This window comes from Ostrea edulis, chromosome 2 (genome assembly GCF_947568905.1).
Source record: "Ostrea edulis chromosome 2, xbOstEdul1.1, whole genome shotgun sequence".
NCBI lineage: Eukaryota > Metazoa > Mollusca > Bivalvia > Ostreida > Ostreidae > Ostrea > Ostrea edulis.
In genome coordinates, this window is record NC_079165.1 from 33,937,482 (window position 1) to 33,959,981 (window position 22,500).

The following is a 22,500-nucleotide window of genomic DNA, read 5'->3' on the forward strand; positions in this document are numbered from 1 at the left end:
TTTTTGGAATGCTGATGATTTACCATAAAGGCAGTATCATTTTTTCAAAAGAAGGGGGGGGAGGGTTGGCTAATATTATCGACAAGTCAAAAAACAAACTCAAACAGATGTGTTATTTTGTCAAAATCCGGGGGTGGGGTGGGGTGGGTGGTGGGGAATCACGAGAGAGAGAGAGAGAGAGAGAGAGAGAGAGAGAGAGAGAGAGAGAGATCTTGTTTTGTGTAAAAATAACTAACACAATACACAGAAGTACATGTAATGAAGAAAATATTCAAATATCAAATGCATTTTCACTATGTACCAATTTGCGTGCCCAACCCAAGGTAAAGAGTTTTACAATTTTGGTAGAGGAATCCATGCTCTTTTTAACTATTCATATACTTTTCTTCAAGCCCTGCAGGGGTAAAGGAGATTTTCAAACTAAATGTATTTTCACTACATGAAGATAAAGCCCCGCCCTTGCACCAGGATAAAAGTCATGATTTCTTATTTCTGGCAGAGGTATCCTTCCTCATCCCGATTCTACACAATTTATCTGCTAAATGACCATAAGAAAAGATTTCTCAAGATTAATATATCAAGGTTTTGACCCCCACCATCAGATTCCCTGATCCAGAGGCCATGAATTTTACACTTGCTGTAGACTTTCCCCTCTTCATCATTACTCTGTATACAGTTTCATTGTGTAATGTCCAGAAGTCAAAATTAAAGAAAATTTTGAAAGAAATCACACATCTGCACTATGGAAGCCAACCCTGGTATAAGAACCCCTGACCCAGGGAGAATGAATTTCATATTACAGGTAGAAAAACCCTTGCTCATCATGACTATAAACAGTTTATCTTCTAGATTTCCCAGAATAAAGATTTTTTCCAATTTGCAAACTTTTTAAAGATTTTGCCCTAGCACTAGATTCTCCAAATCAGGGGCCATGAATTTCACAATTTTGGAAGAAGCTTCATGTAAGTACTGTTATATTGATTGATGGCTAGGAGTCTAAAAGGAGATTTATAAGGAAATAACATGGCTTCATCATGTGACCCATAACGCCCCACCCTAGCACAAGAACCCCTGACCCAAGGGTGCAAGAATTTTATAATATACAGTACTTGCTCATCCTGTCTGTGCAGTTTGTCTGCTATACGACACTGAGTAAAGGAAATTTTCAAAAATAGCACAATTATTTAAGGTACCGATTCCTGCCCTTGCACCAGATCTCCCAGGGTTCATGAATTTCCCACTTTTGTAAGACGCTTCTCTCTTCATTATCACTATATACTTAGTTGTTTGATGTCCTGCTGCCAAGAAGATTTTCAAAGAAATAACAATTTTTCACTTTGTGAACCTCAACTTACACATGACAATGGGACTTGATGCCTACACCAGCTCCAATAAATAAAGTGAAAAGCTTGAATTGTGTGTCTGTACCTTTAATGGCGCACAAACACACACCATTTTTAAAAGCATTTCACTCTTATATCAGGAGTGGATGCATACAGTGCCTATGACATTTAACCTGTTAGACAACATCAATATTTACATTCACTGTGTGTATTCCGCCTTTTCTTCTTCTATTGAACCCATTGGATTTGAAGGTCACAGACATTGCAGAACTTTACATAACCTGCTAATGTGGGTTTTGCATTTTTTCTGCAATGTTTTTGGCCTTCACCTCACGGTTAACAAACCACAGAAAGCATTATATTATTCAAATAGATCAATGCTTAACAAATTCAATAAGAATAATAATTTGTTTTACAGTGCATGATTTTAATGACAATAAAACAAGTGAAAGCATCATAAAAACTTTCATTAAAAAAAGAGTAACAAATGGATATCATTCTATCTAAACTCAACAATACATTATACCAGTAATACAAAAGTCATGCATCAGTCACAGAGGACAGAAGATACATTTAACACCAACTTTGCATAGGTAGAATTTAATAACAAACTACTAATGACTAGTCATCGCCCGCCAGGGCAGCAAATGGGTTTTTCCCCGACACAAATTGTCCCTCTTCCTCCGACGATTCCTCTTCACTCCCTGAAGAGTTATTTCCCTTCTGTAAAACTTCTGCCTGCTGTAGTTCATCATCTGTGCTCTCCCCTTCACTCTCTCTCCCCTGGTCACCCTCTTCTCTGGCCTCAAATCTATGTAGCTCCTCAGACAATAGTTTAGTCTCTTGGTGGTGGATCCATAAATCTGACATAAAATACAAAATTGTGTTGGTCATAATCAGATGGAGTATTATCCTTTTAAAGTGGTAACACTCGGTGTAAAAACAATGCAGTTGAATAAATAATGAAAGTATATTTTGTAATAAAATTCAAAGTTTGGTGCCTTAAATAAATTGCACATAGGTGCCACCTTAACACTTCCCCAGTGGAGGTTGACATCTCCCAAATTAGGTTAAAAATTGATTATTTTTGCATATATCCCTCCCACATTAGAAATTGAGATTTCCTTATACATTCCTTTTAAAACTTCCACACCTTCCACTTCCAGACTGTTAAAGGCATTCATGATTTTCAGAACATTCAGATACGAAAAGTAAGGCACTATACACGCACTAAACATTCCTTTGTCTTCTCTGAGTATTGTGAGATTGATCTTTTCAATGTTGTTAGCAATATACAATTTCTAATATTGCATGTCACTGTTTAACAGGACTGTTTAACAAAACAAAAGCCATCCACACAACATTATACAGTTATTGACTGGATTCGAGGTCAACAACTGTTTTGTTTGACCCAAGAACGGATCTGTTGCCCAAAGTCATAGGCTGAGGGCAGACAGATATGTTTGAGGGTCAAACAAAACAGCTTTTGTCGAGGACCCAGTCAATAACTGTTTTGTTATACACCTTCATTATTTAGTTTGTTTTTATCAGATGCACATGGTTTGTTGACTTGGAACGGGACAGTGGAATTGCATTTACCACTGTATCCACTAGTTTAAAAGAAAACCTATCCACTATCCTAATTGGTAATTGTATTTTTCGTGTTTCTGCTCTTCTTTTCCTATTGTAAATTCTGTATTTCATCAACAGTCAGATCAGTGAACCTCGCCATTATGTAAATAAATCAGCAGACCAAGTATCACATCATTTGTGTTTAGCAGCTTTAACAAGAATAAAATAAAAATAAGTAAACTTAATCTTATACAAGTGATTCTAGAAAAAGATGAACAAATAATTTTTTTATGTTCTTGCTGTCCCTACTTTGAAGAATGAAATTGAATTTCACTTCTCGTTGCTGCCACAAAATGTGCATTCGTCATTTCTATTCATTCAAAGGACATTTTTAACAGTCCATTGTAAGTTTCCGGTCCAACAGTTGCCAGAACAGTTTTCCGGTTCAACAGTCGCCAGAACAGTTGAAATGTTGGACTTTTTTCGTAAGGACTTATACAGGAACTGTTTTATAGGGGTATAACAAATCATACCTTCATCAGCAGTGTACCCTGGGGGCCTCAAACACAGACAGATTCTACCGACAAGGGTCATCCGCAGCAGATAATTGGCAGCCCTGTAAATGTCAGGCCGAGCTGCCTTGGCAGTGAGAAACCCCTTCTTGATGGCCCATGCTAAAATTCAACATGTACTTGAATAACAAGCTAAACACTGAAATTTTCACAAACCTATAAACAACATGCATGGTAGTACTACCATTTTATTAAGGTAAATGTTGGTATCACTTTTGCTGTTTATTTCAATTCAGGTATTCAATCCAGAAAGCATTTACTTTTACAAACAGTACAATGTCTGAGGTACTAAACTTCCGGTAAAAACAAAATGCATAATTCTTAGTATAGTCAACATGGCTGAGATGCCTAATTCTATTTCATAATGATTTCAAATTGTTTGCCCCTTGCAGAAATGCAGGAAAAATCTGGATTGTTTTTATACTTTGCATGGTGACCAGTACTTTTATTTGCATAATTTGAAAGACCATGGCAATATAAACTTTCCACAATGAGTTTTCTTAAGAAATTATATTTCAATTACAGTATATGTCAAAATGTGTTTTTGCTGAGATGAATGTTAATTACATGACGGATATTTAATTTTAGAAAATGTTCACTCTTATTTCTTCATCTGAAATCTTTTAATTAATAAAAAACACTAGTAATTTCTGGTTAAATCTTAAAGTCATTTTGTCCTGAAAACTTGTATCTAATGTAGTGGGTCTACCAGATTAAAAATTGCAATAGTACTAACAAGCTTTATTAACTAGGGACAAAATCTTCCCAGATAGTATCAGACCTTCACATATATCATAGGCTGTCCATTCATCTCCTTCAGCAAGATCTGGATGTCTCAGGTTCAGCAGCTTTTGTAAATTAATTGTTTCTCCCAAAAAGCCAACCACAGAATAAGGATCTCTCACTTGAGCAATTGGAAAAATTCCAGCAATAATCTGAAAATATGTGCATCAACATAACGATAATGATGATAAATTTATATAGCACCTTATATAAAAGAAATTACTCTAAGGATCTTTACAAGAGTATAAGAATAGGAATGCAACAATAAAACACTAATAAATGAAATTAAATGACAGTATGACATACGATCTTACATCTGTAAAATTATCAAATAAAACACTATAATTAAGATCGATAGCTAAAGTTGGTTTTTTTAACACACACGAAATATAGGATATCCTTTTCTTCAAGTTCCACAATCTATGTATAAAAGTAATACCAGTTCATTGCTTAGACACATGTAATATCCATAGCTTTCTTGTTTTCAAACTGTGAAACTTTTAAACCATCAAAGAATTATTATCATCATTGCATCCGAGTATCTACCTGTAATGATTTGTCCACAATAGATGGAAAGACCAGACCCGGACAGTCACAAAGTTTAACCGTGGGAGTCAGGAAGATTGTCTGCAAATGTTTGGTGTGGCCTGGGGTCTTAGAAACGCTCACTACCTGAAATATTAAGCAATGGTAGCATATCTGCATCAAAAATTTTAATGTACTGAATTTGACAGTAATCATAAGTCTATTCATGTGTAATACAAACCTTCTTCCCCACCAATCCATTCAAAAGTGAAGACTTTCCGACATTTGGGTATCCTTCATAAAAGAAATAATAAGGCTGATTCATTCCATTAAAGATATATGCTACACCACAGAAATTTGATATCGTGAATTAAAAGTGGAGGATATGTACAACAATAGTTTGAAATTGAAAACTTTTAAATTTACTTTATTTAGTCAAAACAAAATGCAGTAAAAATAATGCAGTTTTAGTAGAAAGCAATCTGGAAAAATTTAAAATTCCTGCAGGACAGTTCATTAATCAATATGCTAACCTACTGAGCTACTCAGCTAGGTGATGATTTTTTAAATGAATAGACAAATATTGCCAACATTTATATTTTCATCCATGTTTTAAAAGGAAGTCAGACATTATGATGATGTAGAGTACCTCCTTACTAACATCTTCTCAACTGGTTACAGTAAACCACAATTATAGCAAACTTCCAGGGCTAGTGAAAAACAGTTTGTTATAACCAAAATTTGTTATATTCAATAAATTTTCATTCTCTTCCTCTCATAGAGGAGAAAATATCACTTCGCAATAAGCATGAATTATAGGTCTGCTTTACTGTAATTTGTTAGTGTTTTCAAAGCTATAATGAAATTGACAACTTGGTATATTTCAATGCTTTAACATAGCACATGCCACATGACAAGACCTACCCACACAGCCGATGGTTAGTACACCATCCTTAAACATGTCATGCCCCCCCATTTCCTCTGTCGAGAGGGATTCACCCACAGCATTCTCGTCATCATTTGCGTCTGCATGAATTTTCTCCTCCCAGCTCGACAAGTCAACTAAAATAAAATATTTTCTTTCCTTATTCTTAAATGCATTGTACTATAGTATACCCTCAGAGAGACATTATCTTCATTCACAATTTAATGTTGAAATCATAATTTCAAAACTACCTTTATTTCCAACAATTTCTTGACAAACTTTTAGTAGTTCCATTGGTCCAACAGACTCTGTATACCGATTAATTTTTCCCCTTTTAAAAGCTGCAAAAGATATTATCAAAAATAAATATATAAATAAAAAAGACAAAAACTGGCTTTCTTTAAGTTGAATTTTTTTTATCTTGTTCATTATTTTTTTAAATTTTACAAATGAAAACATTTTGTGACATGCCTCGTCTTTGTTGTTGAAGTTCACCACCTTTGATTGATTCTGAAGGGTTAGAGCTAAATAGCACAATTTTGAGATCAGGAAATTTGGACAATAAATAGTGTTTCCAGGCCACAGTTAAGGCCCTTGGTGCCAGGTCTATCTTGTTGATCACCAGTATCATAGATTTCTTCAGACTTTTTGTCACATGATTGTATAACGCTGGAGAGAAATGCAAAACCTGGAATCAAATAATATAAATACAGTCAAAATATTATTGTTAAACACCACTGTTCTGATAGAGTGAGTACATATTTTTTCATGATGTATTATTGTCTATTTTAATATTGGAAAATTTGATCTTACTCTGAACATTTTCATTCATGTGAAACAATGTGAGATTTGCAAGCACCACATTCTTGAGAAACTATGTTATCATGAATCAATCAGTTTGTAAGTACCACCTTAAGAAATTATGAAGCTATGAATCAATTAGTTCGTAAGTACCACCTTAAAAAATTATGTTGCCATGATGATGAATGAATCAGTTTGTAATTACTACATTTATAAGAAATTACATGTATGTAGCTACGAATCAATCAATTCGTAATCACTACATTCTTGAGAAAATATGTTGCCACAAAATCAATCAGTTTGTCCGTCTCACTACGAGTATTTCACATAATGAGCCTCTTTCTATCAGGCTTGATACAGAGGACTAAGATCAGACTAAATCAAATTTACCAGTATATTGAAACATCTAATACTTCTAGTGGTTCTGAATTTGACTGTACCAGACCTCTTTAATAAACAATTAATTATGACATGGTGTCATACCGGGGTTCGGACGTCCAAAATTAGAAGCAGAACGTCTGAGATCTCCAGTACTCTCCATAACTGTCGCCACGTCTCCAAGTTCATCTCGAAATAACTCAGCTCCTGTGCAGTGTGTTCCTTCATAATCTCAGCCACGTAGATCTTAACAGAATAAAAGAAATATCGTCAACAAAAACTACTCAGGTGAACTGAAATCACAACACTACAGGTACAATGGTGTCGATGTAAAATTATCATGTATGATTCCAAAAGCTGAGAAATCAGTAAATGCTACAAAAATACAATTAACTTCAACAAATGAGCATGATATCATAAACCCTTATACTCTGCTCTTATATCATAGTAAGGCCACATCAAATCGATTCTCTGGTTCTCAGACAATTGTTTTTCAAAAAATGGGTAGGTAGGTACATGTAGGAGGTTTAGTTTTTCAGTTTATCTCCATGTCACAAATGGGTAGGGATTTTTTGTCCGTTGTTTTTTTTTTGTGTTGTGAAGAAAGTTAGAGTTTTACAAATGGTATTCAACACCGTATAGCTTCTTCTCATTCTGTTTCTTGTCTTGTTTTATATGTATCTCATGCTTTTATATTGTAGATCTTTATGCAAATAAAGTGAATACAAAACAGTATGTTTTTTATCATTTTATTCAAGTATACCAAAAACTGTGTCAAAGGTTCATCTGATGAGGGCAAATCAGTCTTTTTTTCAGACACTTTCACTTTTAAATATCTCCCAAAAAGTTCAACCACTTCGGAAATTTTCACTGTTGAAAAAACCTTATCGCTGTCAGCCGTTTTGTTTCGACCTACGAAAACGTCGTACTTCAACTCGGCCTTGCTTTCATCAATTTGTTCCTTCACGGTTTCAATTTCTTTAAATTCGCCGCCCAGAAGTTTCTTGCAAAGCGTATCAACTGTCAAGGACGAGTCTACCGGTATAATTGTCCATGGAACAATCTGTTTTGAGTTAAAAATAATCTCAATGCTGACAAGAACTGTTTCTGTCGCCATATTGTTTACATCAACTAAGCAGCACATCTTATTCAGCAAGGCGCTTTACAATTTTGGTGCCAAAACTTGAATTTTATGTTAACGGATTAAATACGGGCGGTGGCGATTTTTTTCCGGGGCCGATTTTTTTTGGGGGGCGGCGGTGTCTGAGAACCAGAGAATCGATTTGATGTGGTCTAATACACCCCATCATGTCTATTGCATGTATAATTCTATTGGTATGGAGAAGGTACTACTATATATAATGTGCTGGAGTTAGTGTTTCAGTATTTGATATCTAACCTGGAAATACTTTTCCTCCCTGGTCTCCAGTTGCTGTTTGGATAAGTAGTAATCCCATGGTGGCCTCTTTGGGATATCTAGTACAGAGCCCAGTCTATACACAGTCTCAAAATCTACCTCCAGATCTGTCTAAATAAATAACACCCAATCACTCAGCACCGTCTCAAATGGTCAAAATAAGTCCATATTGCAGATAAATTAAACAATTTTTAGCAAATCTGCCTAATATGTTAATCTGCTTGTTTTTCATTTGAAATTTTGTTATTTTTCCCTTTCTTTACAAAATCTTGACCATAAAATTCATGATTTTTTTCTATCATTTAATTGTTGTCATTAAGTCTTAGACTTAACAATCATTTAGCACTCATGCATTCAACAGTAAAATTCTGCATACAATAATGATTAATTAAATTACCTGTTTCTTGGCTTTGATTGGTTCCGTCCTTGCCCTCCGCTTTCTTTCATTGACTTCATCTCTACTTTCTTTGAAGAAATGAAGTCGGTATCTGCAGTATAAAGCATTTGAGGAATTGATAATGGCATCAGTGGTAGTTTGAAGCCTCAATCCTTTTACAAATACAGCTATAAAGAGTATATAATAAGAGTCATCAGAAAAACATAAATAGAACTACATGGACTAAGGCCCAATTGTTTCCCTTGCATGGAATTCAGCACATTGATATGCTTTGCTTTACCCATTGCTATTCTTTCATTTATTTCAAGGCCAGGATCTTTCACAAAAGCAAAAGAAACATTTCTGTGCACAGGCTAAAAAAAAATGAAGTTCTTAAGAAATCAAATTATTTTTATCTATCCTTGCATTACCAGTTGGATTTGTTTGACAAAGTTGCTTTTAATACCTTTGTTATTATATGCCGGTGAACTTAGGGGTTATGAAAACATAGATATCATTATCAACATAAATATGAACTTTAGATTTTTAAATTACATTTTGAATTCAAAATCTTGTGCCATGCTTCATAGTGTATTGTAAAACCAGAAGATCTCATTGCATGTAAATATTTATACACTGATTATATCGATTTGGGTAAGACTTTTATCAAGTAATGAGAATACACTATATATATAATTTAAAAAAGTCTCTTTTTTCGAAGTAAAATATCAAAAAAATATAAAAAATAAAAAACATATATCATTATCAACATAAATATGAACTTCAGATTTTTAATACACATTTTGAATTCAAAATCTTGTATCATGCTTCATAGTGTATTGTAAATACAAAATAATTGTAAATATTGTTTAGAGTTTATATATATATACAGTACATACACACCAGAGATGAAACATCCCATATCCATAAAAAAAAGTATCTGGGTTTGTCCTACATTCAAATTGAACAAAAAGTTTTGCATTTGCATATACAGCCCTTACTACTACAAATATTTTACTGCAAACATTCTGAAATATACTTGATGAAATTTATAATGAATAATCATTGTTTTCAAGTTGAAATAAATGAGAAAGAAAGATAGAATCAACTGATATGCAATTGCATACCCATAATAATAAATATTTATGTATTATGTACATGCATTCAATCTTTCTGTACCCGCTGTATTTTTGTATACAATTCACTTTTTGATCACTTATTTCATTTCAGACCTATGATCTAAGCACAGGGGCTCGTCACGATTGACCTTCTCTATTCTATATTTACATGTGTAAATATAGAATAGACGGTGTCAAATTTTAATCAGACAAAAATTTTGTGACAAGCCCCTGTAATCTAAGTGAATAAATGAACTTTACCTGTTGGGATCATATTTCTCGTTCAAGATATTGACAGGCTGTTTGTTGACCTCTAGCCTTTCTTTGTTGTCCACGTGAGATACTTCGCAGTCATCGCTGTCATCATCATCATCTGCAAGTTTACATAGTCATTGTAACATTATCATGATAACCTGTATCTAAGGCAAGCCTCCTTTGATAATGTGGATGTGAATGAAAATTTTGATTGATTATATTAGTTCATACATAAATACATACACTACCCAGTAGGCCAATATTCATGAATTGTGATGTGTGTGTGTGCAGTGATACCAGTTTCTATGGTAGAACACATAGGTAAATACATGGGGAGGGGTCAGGGGTTATAGAACTCCTTCTTTTTCAAAGAGAGAGAGAGAGAGAGAGAAATCTATTTCTATGAAAGGATGTGTTTGGGGGCATTGATTGCTCTATCTAAACAATCTCATTGACTTCAAATAATGAATTAAGTGGAGCTATGTTAATCCAGAAACTTTGATCACCTATTGTGACCCCTTCCACCCCTGGGGGCCATGATTTTAACAAACTTGAATCTGCACTATGTCGAAAAGCTTCAATTTAAATTTGTACTATCCCGGCTCAGTGGTTCTTGAGAAGATTTTTTAAAGATTTTACCTATATATTCGCATGTAAAACTTTGATCCCCTATTGTGGCCCCAACATATCCCTGGGAGTCATGGTTTTAACAAACTTGAATCTGCACTATGTCAGGAAGCTTTCATGTTAATTTCTAGGGCTGTGTGGTGCACCAAAAATGTCGATGCACCGCGATTCATACCATTCGATTCGATGCACCGATTACAAATTCCGGATTTCGGTTCGGTTTAGATTTTACATACACCAAAACAACAAATGTGGCGTCCAAGTGATGTGCAGAACATGTGGTTTTTTATGCAACAAAGATTTAAATCACTACTGTGTTGAGAGTTAGCATTTTCACCACTCAGTTAACCAACAGAATATGGTCCATAAGATCACTGCAGTTTATCTTTACATGGAATATAGCATTTCTGTCAGTGGTGGAGTGAAATCAACATCGTAGGTAATGACACAGATTTGACAGTTAATATGAGAAAAGTAAATCAATAAAGGAGAGATTTTCAAAGACTCTCAATTCATAGAATTGTTGAATTTTTACATATCAATGAAAACAATATCATATACATTTTAGATTCACTATGGATTTGTTTAATAATCCAAAATTTATGCAGCACATTAATATAACAAATTTTAATAGACTGTCAGTGTTTTCTTTTTTCTATCAAAGTTATAAAATGCCATTATAAATAATGGATTACAAATGACAACATATAGTTATAAAACTTGAATAAAATCAAATCAAATATTGCTACTCATTAAAATTGTTCATTTTTGTGCTGTCATTAGATAAATTAGACCTAACATGAACTGAATCAAAAATAACCGAACCGTGCTGTTCTGAATCAAAACCGAACCGAATCGAGCTATTACTGAATCGTCCCAGCCCTATAATAATTTCATGTTAATTTTTAAATTACCCCAGACTATTTTGCATTTTTTTAAAATCTCCCCTTTGAACGGGCATGACCATTCATTTGAGCAAAATTGAAAGCCCTTCACCCAAGGATGCTTTTTTTTAAGTTTGGTTGAAATTGGCCTAGTGGTTCTGAAGAAGTCGAAAATGTGAAAAGTTTACTGACGACGGACATTGAACTGGCGATCAGAAAAGCTCAGGTGAGCTAAAAAATTTGTATTTTCTATTGCAAGGTAAATTCAATTGTAAAGTAAAGTTGCTCCGAGTGCTCAATTTTTCTGTCTAATGCGAATTTCCTCCAAACCTTACAATTTTAATGAAGTATTTTACCGTTTTTCTTTCGCCTACGCCTTTCTTGTAATTGGAGCTTTTTCTGCTTTGAACTGAATGGTTTCTTACGAGGCATTAACTTCAACAAAGTGTAAAACTCGCTACATAAGACTAAGTTAAGAAACAGTTACTCAAGTAAATTTTTGACCGGAAGTACAGGTATAAGTGTTACGGAGTAAATATTTATATATTTTTGTTTTTTAAGAAATCAAAATTGAATATTTCATTCATCTTATAAACACACCAAACTCAATAAGGAAATACTCCTGTAACAGTCAATATCTTTAGAATATGTACCTTAGACAATTATAAACATTCACTGCGAGACTTCTCTGTTTGCCTTGGAGCCGAAGAAGCCAAGTCACAACAACGATGTGCATATGAAAATGACGTGGAATTAAAAGACAGAAAAACAGGAAACATGGAATTTCCATTTTCAGTGAACAATTTGCTTGGTTCCACGATTTCAAAGTTGGACAACACTTTAACACCTTTCAGAAAAAATGCTGATGGGTAGGAGCTGCATATGTATTATACAGTGTTATACTAGTATTATTACTAGCTGTTGAGGGCTGATTATTTATTAAATGTAGTATTATTTACATGTGGGTACATATGTAATATGTTTTTATGGTGTGTCAACACTATTGCTCATCATCATTATTATCAAAATATGCTGTTATGCCCTCTGGGCCCAAAATTGGAATAAACTTATCTTAATTATTCTTAGATATTGTGATTGGCAAATAAATCTATTCTATATTGCTCTATCAATATTTATTACATCTAAACCACCTGAGAATTTAAAATCAGTGATTATGATTTTCAGATACGATGCAAGGCAATTACGGAGACAGCTTATTGAAGTCATTGATCGGATGGGGGAAGCATCTGCTAGGGTAAATATTTAAACATTTAGTACCTATGATTTGAAATGGTGATGCTGTATTCATAGGGCATGCACTGGAGCAGATTGATCCACACATGATGTTCCTACAACCTTTCTGTCACATCAAAAGCTACCGGGGATTCATTTTTTCCAGCCACTATATTTCCCTCTGGAACTCCTTGCCACAGTTACTTTGTGGACGTTGATTCCCTTGAGACTTTCAAAGTCAAAATTGACAAACAAATGACACCATAAAAAGAAAAATAGTTTTTATCCAGTTTTAATCACAAGAGCTCTCCACTGCAAGATTTTCACCTTTTATCAATGTACGACTATGCTCTGGATGGAGTACATTATTGGAGGAAGAATGTGTATATTCTCAAATGTGCAATTCAGACATCACTCACCCTACAGTGCTAGTTTACCAGATATTGATGCTCTGCCATTTCCTGGTGGGGTTAGATGGGGATTGTTAAGATATAATATACATTACACAATTTTCAGAAATGTAAGGTTTTTTTCTCTTTACATATGATTATTTTCTATGTCCGCGATCCAAGATTTTCTGTAATCTTTAAGTGATTATGGTTTTCTTGGATAAGGGGCATGGTGTGGCCTAATTTCATTTGGTGTGAAGCTCTGTGAACGCATGATAATACAAAATGTACAACATATATCAAAAATAAAAATGATTTAGTTCTACTCAAATTCAAAATGTTAAGACTTTAATTATCACAGTGTTTCACTAATACAATTGTGTTCAACTTGTGGTCATTTTTATCTCAGGCTTTCCCGTGTGTTCATATATGTAAGTAATTCCACTGACTGAACAGCTAAAACAACATCTATAAACTACAGGTTTTGATGTACCTCAAGTTTCACACAGTGTTCAACATACAGTGAATTAAAGTAATTTGTTCTAAAGAAGAGTGAAGGTGTTCGATATGCGATCAGTTTACCAAACATGATAATGGAAAGGAACAGACAATTTTCCGACTGTTTGTGCAACCACTAACAAAATCTTGTTAGAAAAAACAGTCATGAGCCTAAGAGCCCCTGGTGAAATTAGAACTGCACTATTTCATAAAGCTCTATAATATCTATTTCTACCATTTATAGGTTTAAATATTTGTTTGCCAAACAATGGTCAGCTGATGAAATGCTTACATTAATATACATCATTATTCTATGTCACTATCAAAGGTCAAATCTATGTCTATTAAACATACGAGTTGTTGGATATAACTAACTTAAAGGTTTGTACAGCAGCTGTATTTATGAGATTTTGAAAAAATTAAGGTACAGATGTACATCAATTTGTTTTATATTGCTTTCAGGCTCAGGGTCTTAGAACCATCATTACAACTGGAAGAAAACTGGAATTATCGGATCATACCCTGTATGTTATGCGAGATGACCAGTTAAATAAGTGAGTTTCACTATTTATAGAATTAAATGACATATACCTATTTATTTGCATATTCATTTCTGTGGATAAAATTGTGTCGATACAAGTTTTTATGTATAGGAGTTACCAACTTTATTATATGCATCAGTGACTTTATATTTTTTTAATTGCTCAACAGTGACTAATAAATTTGCTATATTTTTCATTAAAAAAATATTGACTTTTTGTTTAGTACATGTGGCATGCATGAGTTTTATTCTGTATCAACTGTATGGCATTATTCATTTCAATTTTCAGCAACAAAGGTGCCGTAATTGGAATATTGAAAATTGGACATAAAAAGTTATTTGTGTACGATACAAAAGGTCATGTTCATGAAATGGAGCCAATTTGTGTTTTGGACTTTTATGTTCACGAGTCCAGGCAGAGAATGGGGTGTGGCAAACTTTTATTTGAGTACATGTTGGAGGTAAATTACGTGGTTGTGTGTATTATCCTTTATTATTAGCTCACCTGAGCTGAAGGCTCAAGTGAGCTTTTCTGATCAAAATTTGTCCATTGTCTGTCGTCATTGATGTCGGCGTTGTAAACTTTTCACATTTTCATCTTCTTCTCCAAAACCACTGAGTCAATTTCAACCAAACTTGGCACAAAGCATCCTTGGGTGAAGGGCTTTCAAAGTTTGTTCAAATGAAGGGCCATGCTCCCTTCAAAGGGGAGATAATCAAATGCAAAATTAGGGTAGGCCGAGTCATTTAAAAATATTCTTCTTAAGAACCACTGGGCCAGAGGAGCTGACATTTACATGAAAGCTTCCTGATATAGTGCAGATTCAAGTTTGTTCAGATCATGGCCCTTGGGAGTAGGATGGGGCCACAATAGGGGATCAAAGTTTTACATACAAATATATAGGGAAAATCTTTAAAAATCTTCTCAAGAACCACTGAGCCAGAAGAACTGAGATTTACATGAAAGCATTCTGACATAGTGCAGATTCAAGTCTGTTCAAATCATGGCCTCCGGGGTAGGTTGGGGCCACAATAGGGGATCAAAGTTTTACATACAAATATATAGGGAAAATCTTTAAAAATCTTCTTCTCAAGAACCATTGGGCCAAAGAAGTTGACATTTACATGAAAGCTTTCTGACATAGTGCAGATTCAAGTTTGTAAAAAGCATGGCCTCCAGGAATAGGTTGGGGCCACGATAGTGACTAAGGTTTTACATGCAAATTTATATGGAAAGTCTTCAGACATGGGCCAAGGTGACTCAGGTGAGCGATATGACCCATGGGCCTCTTGTTAAGACTCATTGGTATTTTTAATCAATTTGTTAAGTCATTATGTTAATTTTGTCTGGAGTGTTATATGAATTTTTTCTGATAAAGGGCTTATCTATTATACATGTAATATAATTGTATACTATAATCAAGCTAATCTGTTTGAATTAGACAATTCTCAGATGCCTCTTAACACTAATTCTCAGATGCCTCTTAACACTATAATTCTCAGATGCCTCTTAACACTATAATTCTCAGATGCCTCTCAACACTAATTCTCAGATGCCTTTCAATACTAATTCTCAGATGCCTCTTATTACTAATTCTCAGATGCCTCTCAACACTAATTCTCAGATGCCTCTCAAAACTAATTCTCAGATGCCTCTTAAAACTAATTCTCAGACGCCTCTTAACACTAATTCTCAGATGCCTCTTTTCCCCATTTTCTTTACACTGTTCAATCTTTATATTCTTACACAAAATTATTTGCCCAGATCATGTATAATTATATAATTAGACCAGATTTGTGCAAGTATTAACACTATAATTCTCAGATGCCTCTCAACATTAATTCTCAGATGCCTTTCAACAATAATTCTCAGATGCCTCTTAATACTAATTCTCAGATGCCTCTTAACACTAATTCTCAGATGCCTCTCAAAACTAATTCTCAGATGCCTCTTAACACTAATTCTCAGATGCCTCTTTTCCCCATTTTCTTTACACTGTTCAATCTTTATATTCTTACACAAAATTATTTGCCCAGATCATGTATAATTATATAATTAGACCAGATTTGTGCAAGTATTAACACTATAATTCTCAGATGCCTCTCAACACTAATTCTCAGATGCCTTACAACACTAATTCTCAGATGCCTCTCAACACTAATTCTCAGATGCCTTTCAACACTAATTCTCAGATGCCTCTTAACACTAATTCTCAGATGCCTTTCAACACTAATTCTCAGATGCCTCTCAACACTAATTCTCAGATGCCTCTTAACACTAATTCTCAGATGCCTCTTAACACTAATTCTCAGATGCCTCTCAACACTAATTCTCAGATGCCTCTTAACACTAATTCTCAGATGCCTCTTAACACTAATTCTCGGATGCCTCTTAACACTAATTCTCAGATGCCTTTCAACACTAATTCTCAGATGCCTCTTAATACTAATTCTCAGATGCCTCTTAACACTAATTCTCAGATGCCTATTAACACTAATTCTCAGATGCCTCTTAACACTAATTCTCAGATGCCTCTTAACTCTAATTCTCAGATGCCTCTTTTCCCCATTTTCTTTACACTGTTCAATCTTTATATTCTTACACAAAATTATTCGCCCAGATCATGTATAATTATATAATTAGACCAGATTTGTGCAAGTATTTATTCAAAACTATAATTGTTCTGATATTTAAACAATAAATTGAACCATCTAACCTTAACTGTATATCATAATACCTGTTTTGTATTTGATTTCAGGAACAGAATATTGATCCTCGTCATTTAGCCATAGATAAACCATCCTTTAAATTTAGCCAGTTTCTCTACAAGCACTATAACCTGAAGGCAGAACTACCACAAGTCAATAACTTTGTAGTATATGACGGTTTTTTCAATGGACGAAATTTGGACAATAACTCAAGAGGGAGAAGAGGATATTCTAGGCCTCCTTTACATCCAAACTCAAATTGTAAGAATCTAAGTTCATGAATTTATCAAATCCATTAACATATATTCTTAAAATTTTTGCCCTGTTATTTTGACCCAGACTCATTGAAAAACAATTTTTCCTTGTTTTGAATTCAATATGAATTCCATTTAATTTAAATGGACTACTTTGTGGTAATGAGAAGCTAAGTTTTTAAATATTCACTAAAGTTTGAATTTTCCTTCTCAGGATGAGAGCAAAATGAAGGGTGCAAATATACTGGTAAAAGTGGTTATTTGCACGTGGGGGAAATTTACATATATACGCATAAATTTCCCCCATGTGTATAGTTATAAATATTTGATATACTATACTTAATACTCAGTTACCGCATATTTTCCCCCATGCATAATGTTGGACATGGAAAAGCACAGACTTAACCCCCAGCATAAATGCACCATGTTCTTGTTTCCACAAGATAATATCTGGGGTTTTTTTTATATGATGATTTGACATATTTTTAGACAATAACTCTGAGGTCAAGGCTGGTAGAAGACAAGGATCAAGTAACTATAGATACAGAAGCTCCCCATCTAGTCAACTAGAATCAGACAGTTATCAGCCCTCACATCGCTCATCCCCACGGCGTGGGGAAAACATGGTTAGACTTTAGCAGACAAATAAAATTCTTCCATCAGAATTCAACTCATCAAAGTTCGTTGGATTTATACACTTTGTCAATTAATAATTCTTTTTTCTGATTAAAATTTCAGACCCCAGATCTGAACCCCACTCCTCCCAGAGCTCCATCACATATGGAAGTTTTGGAGAGACTTATGAGTGACAGAGAGTAAGTTTTCTACTCAGTCTAGCTGCTTATGTAAAATAAATGATCATGGTGATATTTCAGTAGATAAAATCACTGTATCTGACTTCATGAGAAATTTATGGTATAGAACATGATATACAATATATATATTCATGATATAAGATATATGTATATATGATCTATGATATAGAACATTTTTTAAAGAGTAACATGTACAGTCTGGTTTAAAATTTGACTGCTGCTTCCTAGAAGTGGGATCTCTCACAATTTACTTGTATATATATTATAACTTGCACAAACTTTAATATACATTTGTATATTTTATATTTTAATCTGTTCTGTGCTGAAAATTATGTTTCTGTACTAATTAATTCATTTTTAACTGGTAACCTACTTTAATATCACAATAAATACTAATTTTCACTTACTAAAAATGACAATTAATTCACAGCAAATTCCAAGATATAAGGGGTCCCTCTCCCTCCACCAAACACAGAGCTTATGGTGCAAGTGCTTCACAATATAGTCGGCACACCGAAACACCCCCTGAAGCAGACTTACGACCTAATACCACCTCTTTGCTCAACTTACAAATCAGGGGTGCAGGGGGAAGAGGAAGTCGCCTCTCTGCAGACAGGAATCAGAACTCCGATGGCAGTGGTACTCCACCTCTACTACAGAGAGAACCTCCCCTCAACTTCCAGGAAAAAGTTAATCTTCATCAGGATTACATGGGAAGAAATGGTCGTCTCAGAGTAACAAAAGGAATTCCTTCCAGGTAAGAATCAGATTTATGAACATCCAAGAAAAAATTATTCAAGAAATATTAAACCATGGACATTTCTTAATAATCTTCACAAGCTTTAGGAAGCGATCTGCTCTTTTATCAGAAGCTATTACATGGCACGTAGTATGTTATTTTTACTGCTGGTATTAGATAGAATATGTGATCAGTATATGATATGTACATTTGATTGCTTCTTTAATCTTTGACAGTTTACCGTCCATCAACAATAATCAAAACAATATCCAGAATGGTGACAATCCAGGGAAAAACATTCTAGCAGGAATTCCCTCCCCTTGGAAAGGACATTTTCCTACCAACAGCAATTGGACAGTGTATGGAACACCCAATAACTATCAAACTATAGGTTCTAGACATTATAGCCATACAAGACTGTGGTAATTAAGAAGAGGTGATCGAAATACAGATTCAAAGTTATATGCTTTCCCAGAAGCATTTTCAAGTCAGATGCATGCAATGACTAGGGATGTCAAAAATTGCATTTTCCTTAAAGCTAATAGTCCATACAGTAAGTTAAAGCAGACATTGATGAGATCTCTGGTATAGACACAACATATGAATTAAAAACGCTTAAGTATATCATTGATATCAGTTTTTTCAATAAAATTAGTATGTAATTTTTATCAAGTACCTTTTGTACTAATTGTTAAAGACGAAAAACACACCAGAAAAATCTTATATGGATGGAAAGTGGAGGGTTAATACAGTAATATTTTGAAATTGAAAAGTTTCAAATTTTCCTTATTCAGTTTTAAAAAATGCAGTTTTAGTAGAAATAAAGTATTTCTAAAAAAAAAAAAAAAAAAAAAAAGAATTTAAAACCCCTGCCAGTGATTTTTCTACTTTTTTCATAAGGAGCCTGGACCTTTACGATTGGGAAAATTCTTTCTTTTAAATTTTTAGATGATTGGTCTTTGTTTAAGTGAAAAATACACATTAAAATATGCCGTATGTAAAAATTCAATTTAACAAAAACAATTGGATAAAGAAGGCAATTTCAACTGGGAAAAATTGGTAGTTTTTGATAGGGGATAAAGCCTAGCTGTATTCGGACGTAAATTGGATGTAGAAAAATCAGTGCTTGCTAGACTCGAATGCACGAACTACAGATCAGCAGTCAACACATATCAAAGGGCTACTGAGGTACCCTGAGTTAGGCAGTTAGATTTAAAAACAATATGCATATATTGCTGATATTTATAATTTTCAAAAGGAAGTCAGTCATTATGATAATGTATTATTCCTCCTTAAAGGTTTGAAAAAAAATAAAAGAATTGCTAAGTATATGTATAGTGGTGGTATTTGCATTCAAATTTTGATTAGTGCTATTTTTCATCAATTGTTTTGGTTGTGTGCAGTTTGATTTCTTTCAGCAGACTGTTGGCTACACACGTTTGATCATAAATGGATAAATTTTTGCATATCTTTTTTTTTGAAACAGATTGCCGTAATTTAAAAAAAACATTTTTTCATTCAGATAGCTATAAAGGACAGAATTTATTACTTACACTAAGAAGCAGCTGTGTTAACAACACTGCAGATTATTGTAAAGCTTTACTTTGTATTCAATATACATGTAATAGTACATATTTATGTGAGCTGTCGATGCTTTTCATTATCATGTGCAATGATGAAATGTATATGTCTCAAAATGCTTTTCTTGTTGGAGTTCTTCGAGAGAGAAAAACTCAATATTTGTAAATGTGCTATCATAAGTACTGTTCTTTAATACTTGTTTATTTTCTTCATGAAGAGCAACTTAAATCTTAATCTGATAGTCAGCATCTTGCAGGAACTCAGATCATGTGTCTTGTGACTTCTCTGAACATTAACCTCTATTCTGAAACACTAGTTCGCTATTGTACCAAATGACTAGTCAGTTCATCTGCTCGCCTCATGTCATCAAATTCTACATTAAATACCAGTTCTGAAACTATTTTGTTTAATTTACAAGTTGATGCAGACAGAAAAATCATTTAAGGTAACTCCATACTCCCATTATTATCTGATAAAAGAATTTATTTCCATTTATTAGAGTTAATATATAAGTAATCACATTTTAAGGTGTGAGACATACGTAAACAGAATCAGATGCCAATGTCAGAAAATTAATTGTTATTTTCCTTAAACAGCATGAACAAAATTTCACAAAAACTGGTTATAATGATATAATAGTATTCATAACAATTTCATGAAACTTTTTCTTTACAAAATGTCTGTGAAAAATAAAGGAAATCTATCGTATAATGGACAAATACAGAGTTATTGCCCTTGGATTAAATATTTTTTAACACATCATTGATTATTCATGTATATATAACTTAGACTTTTCAAATATTTCATGTTTAACAAGAATTTTTACAATAACTCTCGAAAAAGACTCCCACAAAATCTAAGTTCTTATCATGCATAAATCTAAATAAATCATTGATTTTGCAAAATCTTCTGATGTCACATGAGGGTGGAATTACTTAATGCAGAAAATAATTTCAGTGAAAAAAAAAGATTATCTTTTTAGAGCTTCACTCAGAAGCAGCTGACATGATAATTTTGAAACTGCCTCCCAGTGTCTTCTTTTGATAAATGTAGTTTATGTAACAGTATTGTTTTTCTTTGTATAGTTTGTATACTGGTACACGTTCAGGCATTTGTATATCTATCTATCTCTACTGTTATAGTACTGATGAATGAATTCACGTTTGTATTCATATCTATGTTCCATTATTTCAGTGGTGCTGTGTTTAAAAATTTTTTGAAATTGTTAAAAAATCAAATATTGAAAATTAAAACAACTCAATGAAAATCTACATATATTGTATATTTCACGGAGTAGTGTCTTAATTTCTGCACACAATACTCTGCTGGGGTTATGATGTACCTTAATTTTCAAATAGTGCATATACATCTGTGTACTCATAAAACATAATCAATAATTGTTTTTCAATATTGATTCTGTCAAATATCAAAGATTGCATGCATTGGAATTGTGGGTTGTTTTTTTGATTGGAATAAACATGTATAGGAATGACTTGGTGAACACTTTGAATGTGCATTATGTGCTTCTGTCTCCCTCATGGTTGTTCATGGTTGACATGAGATTCATTAGTCACTGACTCAAACTTTTTAATTGCTATATGCAAAGTATTAGTTGTGTTTATCACTTTTTGAGGCTGTGAAGGTGAGATATAAGGAAACTTTTTTATTTTAATAATATATAAGAGTGTTTCCAAGCATCATTATTGTAACAAACATATTATCAGATCTTTTGTTTTTTCAACTGTGTTCAAGTTATATATTAAGCACTGCTGGCTACTGACCTTGTTAGGTTTTCATAGTATATATCACAAAATTATTTTTTTTAAAATGTGCATATTACAAGATGTTCAATGGTTAATTATTAAATCATTTTTGCAACACAATTATTTTACTTATATGTATATAGATGATCTCTGACTATCTGATAATAAGGATCTTAACATTACAATGGATCAAAATCCCCTTCAAGAGGCACGTGGACCTTCACATGCAGTCGCCCGAGTATCGCACACAAAAACCTTGCGTGTATACAAGAACTGTTGCATGTTAATGATGCAGTGAGTGCATCTTTCACACCTGGAAAATGGAATGGACAGATTTTGTAATCTATATCACCAAGTGCATCTTTGTGCCAAGTGCAAGTTAATTCTAATGTCTCTGTTACA

General features: G+C 33.6%; 2 protein-coding genes across 2 annotated transcripts in view; one reads left to right on the forward strand and one right to left on the reverse strand.

Moving 5' to 3' along the window:
* Window positions 1-1,749: 1,749 nt before the first annotated feature.
* Window positions 1,750-12,105, reverse strand: LOC125681642 (guanine nucleotide-binding protein-like 1). Its single transcript, XM_048921804.2, has 13 exons — window positions 11,933-12,105; window positions 10,072-10,183; window positions 8,714-8,804; window positions 8,299-8,427; window positions 7,005-7,145; window positions 6,192-6,408; window positions 5,972-6,061; window positions 5,720-5,857; window positions 5,037-5,089; window positions 4,817-4,942; window positions 4,269-4,422; window positions 3,449-3,589; window positions 1,750-2,206 (listed from the first exon to the last, which is right to left on the reverse strand). Exons 1-13 carry the CDS (start codon window positions 12,006-12,008, stop codon window positions 1,965-1,967), a joined length of 1,710 nt encoding a protein of 569 aa, XP_048777761.2. The 5' UTR covers window positions 12,009-12,105; the 3' UTR covers window positions 1,750-1,964.
* A 156-nt stretch (window positions 12,106-12,261) lies between these two features.
* The window catches only part of LOC125680974 (alpha-tubulin N-acetyltransferase 1-like), a 13,662-nt gene continuing 3,423 nt past the window's right edge, over window positions 12,262-22,500 (forward strand). The window contains exons 1-9 of the mRNA XM_048920839.2: window positions 12,262-12,445; window positions 12,762-12,831; window positions 14,159-14,250; window positions 14,527-14,698; window positions 16,997-17,207; window positions 17,690-17,826; window positions 17,939-18,015; window positions 18,446-18,772; window positions 18,991-22,500. The exon at window positions 18,991-22,500 is cut by the window's right edge and continues 3,423 nt beyond it. Of these exons, the coding sequence (XP_048776796.1) occupies window positions 12,354-12,445; window positions 12,762-12,831; window positions 14,159-14,250; window positions 14,527-14,698; window positions 16,997-17,207; window positions 17,690-17,826; window positions 17,939-18,015; window positions 18,446-18,772; window positions 18,991-19,180 (1,368 nt within the window). The 5' untranslated portion in view covers window positions 12,262-12,353 and the 3' untranslated portion in view covers window positions 19,181-22,500. The remainder of the gene's footprint in view (window positions 12,446-12,761; window positions 12,832-14,158; window positions 14,251-14,526; window positions 14,699-16,996; window positions 17,208-17,689; window positions 17,827-17,938; window positions 18,016-18,445; window positions 18,773-18,990) is intronic.

What these genes read in the sequence shown, in the direction of transcription:
- LOC125681642 (XM_048921804.2), bottom strand. Translation starts at nt 12,008, where the DNA reads ATGCCTCGTAAGAAACCATTCAGTTCAAAGCAGAAAAAGCTCCAATTA. An exon ending in CAATCAAAGCCAAGAAACAG is followed by an intron (nt 8,428 to 8,713) that starts GTAATTTAATTA and finishes TTATTTATTTAG; the next exon opens with ACAGATCTGGAGGTAGATTT. An exon ending in AGAAATTGTTGGAAATAAAG is followed by an intron (nt 5,858 to 5,971) that starts GTAGTTTTGAAA and finishes ATTTTATTTTAG; the next exon opens with TTGACTTGTCGAGCTGGGAG.